At 42.3% G+C, this 13,251-nt stretch overlaps 1 protein-coding gene across 1 annotated transcript in view; it reads left to right on the forward strand.

The window, feature by feature from the left end:
- The window catches only part of LOC149288316 (ATPase family AAA domain-containing protein 2B-like), a 38,634-nt gene extending 31,490 nt beyond the window's left edge, over window positions 1-7,144 (forward strand). Inside the window, exons 25-31 of the mRNA XM_089491865.1 lie at window positions 108-267; window positions 1,090-1,212; window positions 1,623-1,760; window positions 4,730-5,368; window positions 6,312-6,406; window positions 6,542-6,670; window positions 7,103-7,144. Coding sequence (XP_089347991.1) covers window positions 108-267; window positions 1,090-1,212; window positions 1,623-1,760; window positions 4,730-5,368; window positions 6,312-6,406; window positions 6,542-6,670; window positions 7,103-7,144 — 1,326 coding nt within the window. The remainder of the gene's footprint in view (window positions 1-107; window positions 268-1,089; window positions 1,213-1,622; window positions 1,761-4,729; window positions 5,369-6,311; window positions 6,407-6,541; window positions 6,671-7,102) is intronic.
- The last annotated feature ends 6,107 nt before the right edge of the window (window positions 7,145-13,251 follow it).

Genomic DNA, 13,251 nt, shown 5'->3' on the forward strand with positions numbered 1-13,251 from the left:
AAACGTATGTTTCATATATGTTATGTTCAATGACTGCCCCCCAAAGTTATGAAGCGGAAGCGTTTTCCGCGCGATCGTTTAAACAACGGCCCCGGGGTGTTTTGCAGGTTTCCGATTACCTCGAAGTTATCCGGAAACCCATGGACCTTTCCACCATAATGACCAAAATCGACACCCACCGCTACCTGACGGTCAAGGACTTCCTGCTGGACGTCGACCTGATCTGCAGCAACGCCCTGGAGTACAACCCCGACAAGGAGCCCGGAGGTAAGGACGCCCCGTGACATCGTTTCCTCCCCCGCTCTTCGCGCTCTATTGGACTTTGCCAATAAAGACAAATCCTACGGGAAGGGACCGGATGCCCAACTTTGACTGTTGGTAAAAAAAAAAAATAATAATAATAATAATAAAAAATTAAATAAAGAAAAAAAAGTTACTTTTTTTTTTCTTTTCATTACAATTTTAAATGCATATATTTTTTTATTACTGATTTTTCAGAGTTAAGGGTTTTTTAGATTTTATTATTTAAGACCCATTCTACTTTAAAGGCTGCTCCTGTCATTTTGACAAAGTGCTATAAGCCTCGTAGCCGCTTTGTATGACGCCTGCTGCCAATGCCGAGATTTTTAAAATTTAATTTCTAAAGGCGCTTTTTTCTTTTCTTTTTTTTTTTGTAAAATTACTTAAATTTTTTTGGATGAATCGCTTCTTGGCTGCCTTTTTTTTTTTTCGCCGCTGAATTGTTGGCTAGACCCATTTGAGGTCTAATAAATGGCATTCGATACGGAGAAAAAAAAGTTGCACGCAAATTCTACCATAATATTTTTTTCTTTCTTTTTTTAAATACGCGGGTCTTATTGGGTAATATATTCCGTTTGGCAGACGTTTGTGCCAACATCCCACTCGCTGACTAAGTTGTGAGCATTTTTTATACGAAGACATATGCTTCTGAAATTCATGCAGGGATAAAGAGAATATAAAAATACATATTTTTGGAATGCCGTAAATCTTTTACCGCGTTAAACGAAAGCGTGGAATTCTTTTCATGCCGTAAACATATGCACTAACCCGAATAACCTTTCCTCGTAGACAAAATCATCCGACACCGCGCATGCACTCTGAAGGATACGGCGCACGCCATAATCGCCGCCGAGCTGGATCCTGAATTTAATAAGCTATGCGAGGAAATCAAGGATGCCAGAATCAAGCTAGGTGGGTGCTATTGTTTACCCCTCCCAAACTTTGCCCTATGGGTCATGTTTAACCCCTTAATGACAAAGCCCGTACATGTACGGGCTCAAAATGCATTGTTTTCAATGGGTTTAGGGACCGCCCATTGTCTTTAAGGGGTTAAAACCGGGACCTTCTAGATATGGAGCGGTAAGAAAGAATAGTCCCTTTTGGATTTTTTTTTTATTATTATTATTAAACCCCCCACACTTTGATTACCTAATTTTTGCATCCAGCAGGATTTTTTTTTATTACATTTTTTTTGTGTATTTTTGGTATTTCGTTGCGTTCTGGGAGCTGGTTCAGCCGGGGGGTGCTGTGCATCGGAGGGGAAGCGATTTGTTGCCTCGTCTGTAATCATTTTAAACGGCGTTCTTATGACGTATGCGCAGGGCTGTCTGCTAATACAGTGCAAGTCATTCCTCGGAGTTCTGCGACTCGCAATCCGGAGAACGGGGCGGAAGAAGCGCCGCAGAACAGACACGCGGCGGCGCTCGACGGCGGAATCCACTCGGGAATGAAGTGCACGTGTGAGTACCGTTCGGTTATAACGTCCGGCGATCGCTCACTCGGACACGCTTTCCCCATGATGTATACATGTCTCTCCGTGAAGGGGTTACTGAAGAGCACTGCTCCTCCTCGAAACTTTTCCCCCCCCCCCCCCATCGTTATTGAAGAGGCCCTATTTTATGACTCTTGTCATAATATCCCAGCCTTCGCCATTCACCAGTTCATCTGCCACTAATGCCGGTAAAGGGAAAGTAAGTCCTGTTCCTCATCAAGGAATAATATGTTTTCAAGGGCTTTGAGAATTTTAACATAGATTCCTTAATACGTTAAAAAAAAAAAACAACAATCCTTAAGGAGAAGCTGCAGCTCCCAGCCCCTTTCATTAAGTTAAAGCAGCCAATCAGTGCAGTGCTTCCCATCGATATGTTCTCGTTAGACGTGCGCCTGCTCTGGTGCCAGCTGATGGTAATAGCTGACTGAATCCCCCCAATGCATTTCACATTAGTGGGACCCCTGAAGGTGTGTTCATTATTGGGCATATGATACCACTTTAACCCTTTAGGGGCCAAGACCCCCCCCCCCCCTTTACTGTTATGTACGTTAATCACGTGGAGATTATGATAATTCTCAATATAAATGGAAATGCAGCCGCACAAACATCCGGGCTGCATGTATGTTGTGATTTAAGGAATTCCTCCCTTGGTTTTGGAGCCTCGTGATTGGTTGCTTTATCTTTCTGGTTTTTATATAATTCTTCCACATGCGTGACGCGCCTGGATTCATTCTTTACCAACTATGCAGAGCATCTCGCATCCATTTACATCCAGCAGAGGCTCAGGCCTTTTTATAAACGATTCACAGCATGCGCGCCGTGTCATTTTACACTATGGGCCCTGCATTCACGCCCTCGGGGCCCTGCATTCACGCCCTCGGGGCCCTGCATTCACGCCCTCGGGGCCCTGCATTCACGCCCTCGGGGCCCTGCATTCACGCCCTCGGGGCCCTGCATTCACGCCCTCGGTGCCTGCGTAAGTGTACTCTAGTGTTTCGGAACCACAGATGCAACTAAGGAGAAACTATCTACAATAATTGCAAAGGCTCAGCCCTATTGCTACTTTATCTATATAGATTATATATATATGTAATTAGTAGGGAAAAATTATTTAAAAAAAAAAAAAAATCAGTTAAGAATTTAATATGTTATATAAAATGCCCTGTCTTGTAAAGTGACCGGCCGCGCATGGTGTGAATCGTTAGACCTTTGTACACAGGCATGAGCATCTGCTGCATGTAAATGGATACGAGATGCTCTGCATAGTTGGCTGGCCGTTGAAATGGATCCAGGCGCGTCTGCTGCCCGTAACTTTTTGCCGGCTGCGTTTCCATTTATATTGAGAACGATGTCGGCGTCGAGGGACTTCCCGCTCGATGAAATCCAATCCGGGGACTCGCGTCGGACTCTCCGTTGATCTGGGGAGAAGTAGTTACGTGTTGTGGAATTCCTGTAGTATATCTGGAATATTATTGGGCAGTAAATGATTCCTCCGCGATGTTCCCGCTACCGGGGTGAATGCCTACACTGGCGTGATGCGGATTTACAGCTTTGTAGTAGTAGTAGTGACGGGGAAGGGGCTCGGCGGCGGTGAGTAACCTCATGTCAGGTGGTGTTTGCCCAATGCTTGCACAGAAAATACCCATGGGGTGGGATAAGAGGCAAATGCATAGGGGGCGTTTCAGAATCCCCTTTGGATTTGAAGGGGGGCATCATGTAAGTTTAAAGGGACCTCTCTGCTATCAAATGCATTAAAGTGCTCGATGGCTGCTCCGTCTCTATTCAGACCCAAAGCTTTGTAGTTCAGTGAGTCCTGACACCGCCGGAAACAACCGTAACTATAAAAAGGTTCCCAGAGAATCCAGTTCCAAGACTAGAAATATATATATTAACCCCCCCCCCCCAAACCCACGCATTTCTTGCCCCAATCCAAAGTTCAAAAATAAGAAAAAGTAGTAATTATGTGAAAGAGCTTTTTGCTCTCTTTTTAAAAGGGATGCGTGCGGAGTTATTCTACTTGGGGAATGATGCTGAACATAAACCAGGCTTTTATTTTTAAACAGTGGGGGCTAAGCTGTGGAAGTATCTAAAAAATTTTTTTTCATAAAAATACAAAAAAAAAGCAGTATAAAAAGAAAGCCCTGTCTGTCCATGAGGGGGGGGGGGAAGCCCAATAATTTGTGTGGTTGCACTAAACATGGAGGAGGGGAATCGTGCTTGAACAAAGATTTGTCTGCACGCAATACATCTGTATTTTGAAGCGTATTTATTAATTTCGCTGCACTTATTTCCCCAGCAGCGTTGCCGCCGGTGCATAGATGTTGCCGCCAGTACATGGATGTTGCCACCTTGCCATACCCTTGAGATCTAATGTCTCAAATGAGATTGTCATCTCCAGGGCAAGACAAACTCCCATTCAAAGTGCTAACCATAGTGCAATTAATAGAAACTTAACGTTTCTATAGCGACAGCACAAACTGGCTTCATACATAAATAAATATATATATATATATATATATATATATATATATATATATATATATATATATATATAATCTCCTTGCATTGTCCAGACTTAGCCCTTGATCCATGTATTGCAGCTCTGCAGTTCCCTTTCCGTCCAGCAGATGGCGTAAGAGGCGCATCCCATTCATTCCAACAGCGCTGTAACGTGCACCTTGCGGACCGGCAGCTCACAAGCCAATCGCAAAACAAGCAGCCAATCAGAATGTGTCGTAGAATATTAATAAATTCCCTTAAACCACTGACCTCCGACGTGCCACTATTATCCGCGTCGGTTCCGTGCTACTAATTAATGAAAATGTTTGGGGGTTTTTTTTGATAGTTTTGTAGCAATATGTAGTTGATCTTGTTTTTTTTAAGCAGTAGAAAATCGTGTCTGCAAACTAATATTCTGTCTGTCTCGTTCGGAAACAGATCCGATTAGGAAGAAGCAGCGCCGGAAGTCCCAATGGGGGAGAGGAATTATAAAAAAGAAGAAATCCAGCTGTAGTTTAAAGAAAGAAGAGGAGGAAGCCAGCCAGGACACGCTGGTTAACGGGGACCTAGAGGTCACGGCGGACTGTCTCGATGAGACCGGTGAGGAGACGGGAGACCTGTCGGTGACCAACGACGAGTCCTCGTGCGACATGGATGTTGAAGCAGAACACCAAAATGGCATTCATGGCAAGGGTAGCAGTTTTGTGTCCACGGAGGAGGACACCTCTAATGAGTCCTTGTTGGTAACTTCAAAGATGGCTCTGAACGAAGAGACGGGCTCCGTCAAGGATCCGCCCGTCTCTACTGAATGTTTGAATGGGGACGCTTCGTTAGACAGCTTGGAAAGCATACGGACGCCGGGGTTACAGAACGGCAAAGGAGATACCGACAGCCTCGCCGAGAAACCAAATTCCCAGTCTGAAACCTGCCCCCCCGATGAGCCGGCCGACCTGGCACTCAACTGTCACGAGGTTACAAGCCTCGATCGCCATGAAACGCTGATACCTGCCGGAGACGCGCAGCCCGATGACTGCAGAGACACGCCGGCGGATGCTGAGCTGGACGCTGCCCCGGAAGGTAAGATCTCTCTCTCTCTCCTTTCATCTCTCTCTCTCTCTCTCCTTTCATCTTTCCTTTCATCTCTCTCTCTCTCTCTCTCCTTTCATCTTTCCTTTCATCTCTCTCTCTCTCTCTCTCTCTCTCTCTCTCTCTCCTTTCATCTTTCCTTTCATCTCTCTCTCTCTCTCTCCTTTCATCTTTCCTTTCATCTCTCTCTCACACTCTCTCTCACACTCTCTCTCCGTTGATCACTCAGCACCCCCAATTCCTATACCTGCACACTTGTCATATTATATTTGTAAATACATCGGGTAGGTAGCGCCGTCTGTAAACCCGCTCTGTGCTACGATGATAGTCTTATAGGTCTTTATATGTTTCTTAACTTCTATTTACGTCCTACGCCTCTGGCTGCCTGTTATTTATGCGGGGAATTAGCGCAGAGTTTTACTTCTAACTTTTCGAGGTAAAACCTGTTAACCTGCCCCAATTTCACAACAAGAATGGGGGGGGGGGCTTTCAGAGACAAGCGGTCTCTTTGGAAATAAATGTTCAGACAAATGGTAAGACGGGGAGAGCTCTGCGCTGTATGGAAAGGTTAGGCTCAAGGAATCCAGCTTGCTTTAAATGCTGAGCAGCTGCTTAATCAAAACCACAACTACTTTTGGATCCTTCGTCAAACATCATCTTAAAATATCAAATATCAAGGGCCTGATGTCAAGCGCGGGATAATTTCCCCGCTGCATCGGAAGAATTCCACGCTTACATAAAACTCGTGGGAGATCCCTGCCAATACTACATGTGTGTGATAATATATCTATATTTTAAATAACTTATGGAATGCAACAGATAGACATGAAGTGCGTCTCCCTGTATGATATAAGTGTGTATATGTGTGTGTGTATATTTATATATATACACACATTATATATTTTTTATTATCTGTAACATTGTAATTCTGTAGGTGATGTATGTAGCTCACCTTTGCACAAAAACCTGGATCTGGAGGAGAAACTGGACCCGGAGCCACCTTTGGTTATTGACCATGAGAAGCTAAAGGTAATTCCTACGGCCACACTTTCATATAACTTGTGTTTCCGGTGCCTCCGGAAGGCCGCGATTGGTCTTGGCCCGGCGGTTCGCTGGCCGATCTGTACGTTATCCTGTGCTGACTATGCTTTTCTTGTGGTTTAGAACCTTCTTGATGTTTTGGTGAAGAAGAGCCATAACTTGACCGTGGATGAGCTTGAAAGGTGGTATTCTGTTCTCAGTCAGTGCATCTACATGCATCGGCACGATTACGACAAGACGGCGTTAGTGGAGGTATGTTACACGCCGGTCCAACGGGGAACGCGGACCCTCATGGCAGAGCGGACCCTGCGTTTTACCGTTCTGTATACCCGGGAGAAACAATAGATTAACTTAATCATACTGGGAGCAGCCATCTTATCGTCCTGCTCCCACCATCTGCGTGATAAGGCTCATTACGTTATCTCTCTCCCGTCCCCGAGTCGCAGACGATGGCTTCGTCAGGAGATTGATAAAATAACGCTGGCTCTGCCAAGGGGCTGCCGTCGGTCTCGGCTTCTCCAAATAGAATCTTTAAAGTAAACGTTTCCAAGACAATTCTACAGACGACAAACATTATTAATGACCCGTAAGACTTTAACACTGTCAATTATTTTTGTGGGCTTTTCTTCTTCTTTTTTTTTTTTTTTCTTCTTCTCATCCTTGCTTTCTCCGTTTTCCTTGCAGGAAATGGAAAGAACGGTCCGCGCGTTCGAAACATTCCTGTGAAGGCCGCCAAAGCAGCCGCTTGAACCCTTGACTGCTCACGGGAGGACAATAACCTTGAAAAATAAAATATTTATTACCGCTGGCACCGTGTCGGTCTCTGAGCCTCATTCTCTAGTGTTTGACCCTCTGCTATGATATGAGATTGGTGCTATTGTCTCAGGTACCTGATGCCAACCAGCCTACTTAGAACCAAACAGAACTCACAGCGGACAAACTGACCACCACAGCGTGAAGACTTGCGGTGCTATCGGCGGCGTGGGCCGGCTGTCGGCTGTTGCTTTTCCTCTTGTCGGCACCGACAGATCCTTCTACCTTCGGATGTGGTTTCTTTTCGCGTGAAGAAACCATGCAGAACTGGAACACGCAACCAACGTGCTTGTATTTATATGATTTTTGCTTGTTCCGCGTCACTCCCCAGGCGTGCCCGTCTGTCGCAGTCACGCGTGTTGCGAATGGCTTTCATGGAAACCGTACGGGAGAGACGGTCAGCGGCAGCTTACAGATACAGACTGAAACCCGGCTCACGAGGGCTACCCCTTTTACCCTTTTCGTGCCTTTTTTTCTTTCTTTTTTTTCTCTTTGGAAACTGTAGTTATTTAATACGGTTTTATTGTTTGAGGTGGTGGAAAAGGAGTCTCCTGGAACAAAGCTGGTGAGGTTGAGTGTTGCTGGCCGCTTGCCGTTGAGTATTTGATGTTCTCGCTGAAATCCACGTTCAGAGCTTTGTGGCCTTCTACCCGAAGTGCGAGTAACAGCCGTGTATCGGAGCGGGAGGAAGGCATGGTATATGCACCCGCTCCTTGGCTTCTTATCACTTCTTGTGCTAGACCCGTGCGTTACCTCGCACGCTTCCGTGCTCCTTTAAGGTTATGACATCATTGGTGCAGACGTGATGTTTAACCCATTCGGCCCCGGGCTGGACAGGATCGGATATTGTGATATACAGGTCTCGTTAATCCTTCTTCTTGATTTCACTGTAATAGCGTGCGGGGCGACGCTGCTGCTCGTTCACTTTGGGCAGTCAACTCCTGGAAGCTTCTTTTTTTTTTAATTTTATTTTTTATTTAACTTTTTGCTCCCAGGCCAAAGTTTAAAAAAAAAAAAAAAAAGCTCATAACGACTCATAAAATAAAACTTTCTCATTGTTTTTGTTTAAAAAAAAAAAAAAAGTGAAAGTTTCTGTAAATAGATCAGTATTAACTGAGAACAAGTTACATTTTTAAACAAAAAGTACTTTTTTTTTTTTTTTTTTTGTGTGCCATAGATCCTGACTGCTTGGAGTACGGCGTAGGGGTCTCTGGATGGTGGCAGTCTGTCCCATTGCTGCACCCCACTTGCCCCATTCGCACTTTAAACGCTTGCCCGTGTGAATCCCACTCTTTTTTTTTTTTTTTTTTAGTTCAGCAACTGTTACATTTTTTTGTGTTTTTCATTAAACGTCTTCAGCGCATCACCATAGGCTAAAAAAAAACCATCGAAAATGACTCATAGGAGCCAAAAACTTGGTGGACCTGTGACCCCCGCTGGGTTTTCTTTTTTTCTACCCAAAATGGCACTGTGATTTAGTATATAAGGTTGTATGAGGAACTCCAGCAATCCCATTTCGAGAAAAGATGCAGGGTTCCCATAATTGTAAATATTTAGAGCATTTAGAGGTCGTATTATCTGTTGTAGACTGTGGTTGGCTGCACTGAACGATCAGAAGCAAATGTTTGGGGTTTTTTTTGCCCCCGTTAGTATCTTTTGATGATCGGTATAACGAGTCCGGCTGGTGGAGTAACAGGATTAACTTTGACCACTTTTATAAATTAAATGCATTTTTTTTTCTTTTTTTGCAAAAAAATTATAAAAAAAAAAAATTATTTAAAAAAAATAAAATAGGTGAAAGTTTTAGGGAATTTGTGGCATGAGGGTTTATTTGCACCTCCAGGTTTTGTAAATTAATTTATTTTAACCCTTTAAGCGGTTGGGATGTCTGAAGAGACTTCGTTACACCCGGCACTTAAAGGTTAAAATAAGTACGTTGTAGTTTGGTTTTCACAACGGCTGTTTTCAGTAAGATGCCGTGACGCGCGTTGTAGGTACAAAACTTTAAGGTCGCTGTCTTTATATAGATTTATAGGTTTTCCAGGATTTTCTTTTTTTTTTTTTTTTTTTTTTTATTCATTACTGCTCTCCTTTTTAAAATTGAACTTTATAATAAATAATCTCAGCTTTACTAATAAATAACTTAAAAAAAAATAAAAAAATAAACCCTTGTGAATAGTATAATTGTTTACCAGCGAGCTGCTGTTTCTACTTGATTCCGGAAATATTGGTTAAAAAAATAAAAAAAAAATCCTTTCTTCGTAAAGCGTTAATATAAAATGTTTCAATTTTATTTAATTTAAATAAAACTCCACCCAAACGCTAAGATTTCTTTTAAAAAAAAACAAAACTCAAAAGCAAACGTTTCCTTAATTAGTTCTGTAAGAAGAAGTGTTAAAATCCGTGTCGATCAGAGCAAATTCTCAATTTCCATTCAAAAATGAACAGTTCTTACATTTTAACCATTAAAATTCCTATAAATGTTCCTTTTGGCTCTTCTGTCTTATAACAGCCTCCGAAGAATATTTGTACGTACAAAAAATTCCGTTGCCAGGAATCCACCTTTTTGGTTTGTCCACTTGTGTTTTTTAGTTGTTTTTTTTTTTTTTTTTTTGATCGTTTGCAGTAATTTAGGCCGTTTTTAGTTTACCTTTCCCGGTGTCCTCGGAGTCTTCTCCTAAAGGAAGAAATAAAACTTTTCTGTCGCCCGGATGAGCGGTTTCTGGGCAGCTTAATTCTGGTGCATTTGGTGGGTAGAGGAAACCTCCGCGGTCTCTATTTTAAATGCACGTACCTCCAAGATAAATAATAACATGGGAGTCCACCGCTAAGTGACCGCTAGTGTTCCTTTTTGTTTCAACTCTCGGGGCACGCGATAAAATTCGGAACCTGGTCTAAATTCATTGACATTTATTAAATATTTAATTTTTATTATTAAATATTTCATTATTTTTTGTGGGGATGATCTGAATAATCTGCATATTTTACCCGAATCTTCTATTCATTTTATGAATGTTTTTTGATGTGTACGTTAAATAAGGAAAATAAGATTTCTGGGCTAGCGGACTACTGCCGATGTGTAGAAGGCCGCTTCTAAGAGCATTTATCTTTGTTAATATATAATTTTCCGTATACTTTAGGATCTGATCCACGTATGACTTGAAAGCCGGCTGTTGGGTTAGGTGAGGTGTCGCGTTTAAAGGTGATTTATCATCGGGTCGCGCATCAATTCGGAATCAAGCGAAAATAGGTTTTCCCAATTCATATGGTTTGTGCTGCTAAATACACCCCTGGTTTCCCCAATGCAAAAAAAGACACTTTCTAAACAGTATTCCAACCCAGAAAGAATATTGATGTATTTTATTTTTTTATTATTATTATTTTGCATTTATTGAAAGTTTTTTTCGGTTTCGGAGAGCTGGCACTTGATATTCTCTGTGACGTAGGTAAAAAAAACAAAAAAAACCTTTCCCTGGCCTAAGCATGCGCGGTTCCCGTGCCTTCTCTCAGACTTCAGCGTGTCCGATGGACGCTGCATGTAAAAGTTTCCTAAACTTGTCAGCGGGGCGGCTCAGAGAGGCTGCGGCGGAGGAACACGTGTTATCGTTATTATTGTTGCATTAATTTGTGATAACGATCCTTTATCTCATAATAACTTTACGGCCCCACTGGCCGTTGCTTTGAGGTCTCGGTAGCCCCCCCGGGGACACACAACGCGGAGAGAGACGTTCTTCAAAAGGTTCATGTTAACTCGACACTGAATTCAGTTAATGACTTTGTCCATTAATTAATATTTTCTTTAATAATTAAAACTTACCATTTTGTGTTAATATTGCTACTTGATTTTCTCGTATGCCGATGTGATTCGTCAATTAGAATATTGTTTGTTTTGTTATTGATGCTGCATTGTTTGTGTACTCTGCCAATGACTAATCTCTTGGTTCAGGAGCTTACTATCATTCTTTTGTGATCATAACATAAGCTTGAAATGTTTGAGGTTGTCCGTGTAGTTTATATGTCTCCATGTCCCCTTTTTTATTTTTTATTTTTATATCCATGTTTGTCTTCTAGTCGACTTATACATTAAATAAGACTCTGTATTTTTTATTACGAACTGTGCTTAGATGGTGTTTATTTTTTTTTTTTTCCCCAGACATTTTTTCCCAAAGTTATTTACATTTTTTTTTGAAGTTATTGAATTTTGGTAAAAAAATAAATAAAAATAAACTGTAATTTGTAATATAACTGCTGTGATATACTTGAATAAAAATAATATGGGGGAAAGTGTTGGGATTTATTGTTTTTTTTTACCATGTAGGGGTTTAAGCCAATATAGGGCTAAGCTAAAGATGTGGGGGTTTTTTTTGGTTTTGTTTTGGTTTTGTTTTTTTACATTAAATTGGGAGTTCTATAAAAACAAAACCTAACAGATTATATAGGACCATTAAGTCTTACTGAAGAATAAGCGGGCCCTGCTCTATCGGCTTTTCTATATATATCTGGTAGTGTTCCAACCAATACCTAATTTATATGACTGTGGACCCCACTGCGCATGTCTAAAGTCTTGCCATTGTTTTCAATAGAGGTGCTTTACTGCCGCTGGTTGACGTCAAGCAACCAATCGGTGACAAGAAATGGCGGAAGAAGGAGCCATCTAACGATCTGACTGGAATTGATCTGATGGACGATGCTGGGTGGAGGTTGGGGGGGTTAGTGAGCAATGAGTGGGAATGAATAGTTGCCATGAAGCGCGTTGCCTTACGAGAGGCAGGTGACCCCAAAAGGGTGGCTAAAGTGTAAGAGGCAGAATCTTGAGTGGATATCTTGTGCGTGGTGAGTGGTGATGGAGCCTGTTCCGTTGCAGTCGCCCTCTTTACATGTTGGGTCTGCATCTCTGGTATATTGGGCAGTTTACCCTCTTTGTGCCGGTGTTTGCCCAGAGCCCCAGCGTTTTGTCTTCCAGCCCTGTCCTGCCGCATCCAGTCTCCTGTAGCTGGTGGTCTTCCTAGGTCTATTGGCTTCCATATTTACTACCCGTGCCATCCGCTGGCTATATAAAGGTTTGTGACCCAGAGCTCACTTTGCTTAGCAATCTCTTTTTTTTATTTGTCCGGTTCTCTAACGTAACATCAGATCGGGTCTCGGCTATCAGCGCTGCACGGATCAGTAATGTGATTTAGGAGAGTATACCTGTTTTTTTGCTCTTGATGCCTACAAGTTTTTCCACCCCGATTACCATGTAAAATGCGTTGGGATCTCCATAAACAATGTATCCTTAAAAACAAACAAAAAAAGCTTCCTGTATTGGACCCATAAACTCAGGACAAGGGGCTCCGGGTAAGAATTTCCCACCAAACCTTAAAATGAAACTAGTTATTATTTATTCGGAAATGTTTGCATCTTTATGATGTCATAGTCTGTTATAATATTATATAATATAAAATTATTAGAACTTTCAAACAAGTGAAGCCTCTTTAGAGAACCGTGCCCAACGCGTGCAACTAAATATACAACAGGCTATAAATAACTAATCAGCAAAAGCCATTTATTGTACCCAAAAACCTATTCCATTTATTTGAACCTGAAATACTGCTGTTCTACCGCCCCCAAAGAGCCACATTGGGGTGCTCAGCTTCAGTACCTCACTACGTAGGTCGTGGGGGGTCCTTCATCGATGTTAGAGCTCACGGTCCTGGGCAGGGGAGATCGGAGGCATGTTCTAGCTTCACAAATACTAATGTGAAAACTCTTTTGCAAGGGGTATTTATAACCAGCAATGAGACAGTCCCTGGAAACTGGGACGGTTGGGAGGGATGGAACTGGACCTGTGGCACGTACCCTTAGAGTGTGAGCTTCTCTGTTGAGTTTTGTAGCTCTCAAAGTTCCTGCACCCTTTGCATTCCAGCTCACGTGACAATTAAATAGTTAACAAGCAAAGCCAAAACCCTCATGATTCAGCGTGAGAGTCTTTTTTTTTTCTTTATAGAAATCTATTCCGGTAACTAGTTTCCTTATTAATT

The sequence above is a fragment of the Sceloporus occidentalis genome, unplaced genomic scaffold (assembly GCF_023333645.1).
Source record: "Sceloporus occidentalis isolate IW3139 unplaced genomic scaffold, rSceOcc1.0.p SCAF_52, whole genome shotgun sequence".
Classification (NCBI taxonomy): domain Eukaryota; kingdom Metazoa; phylum Chordata; class Lepidosauria; order Squamata; family Phrynosomatidae; genus Sceloporus; species Sceloporus occidentalis.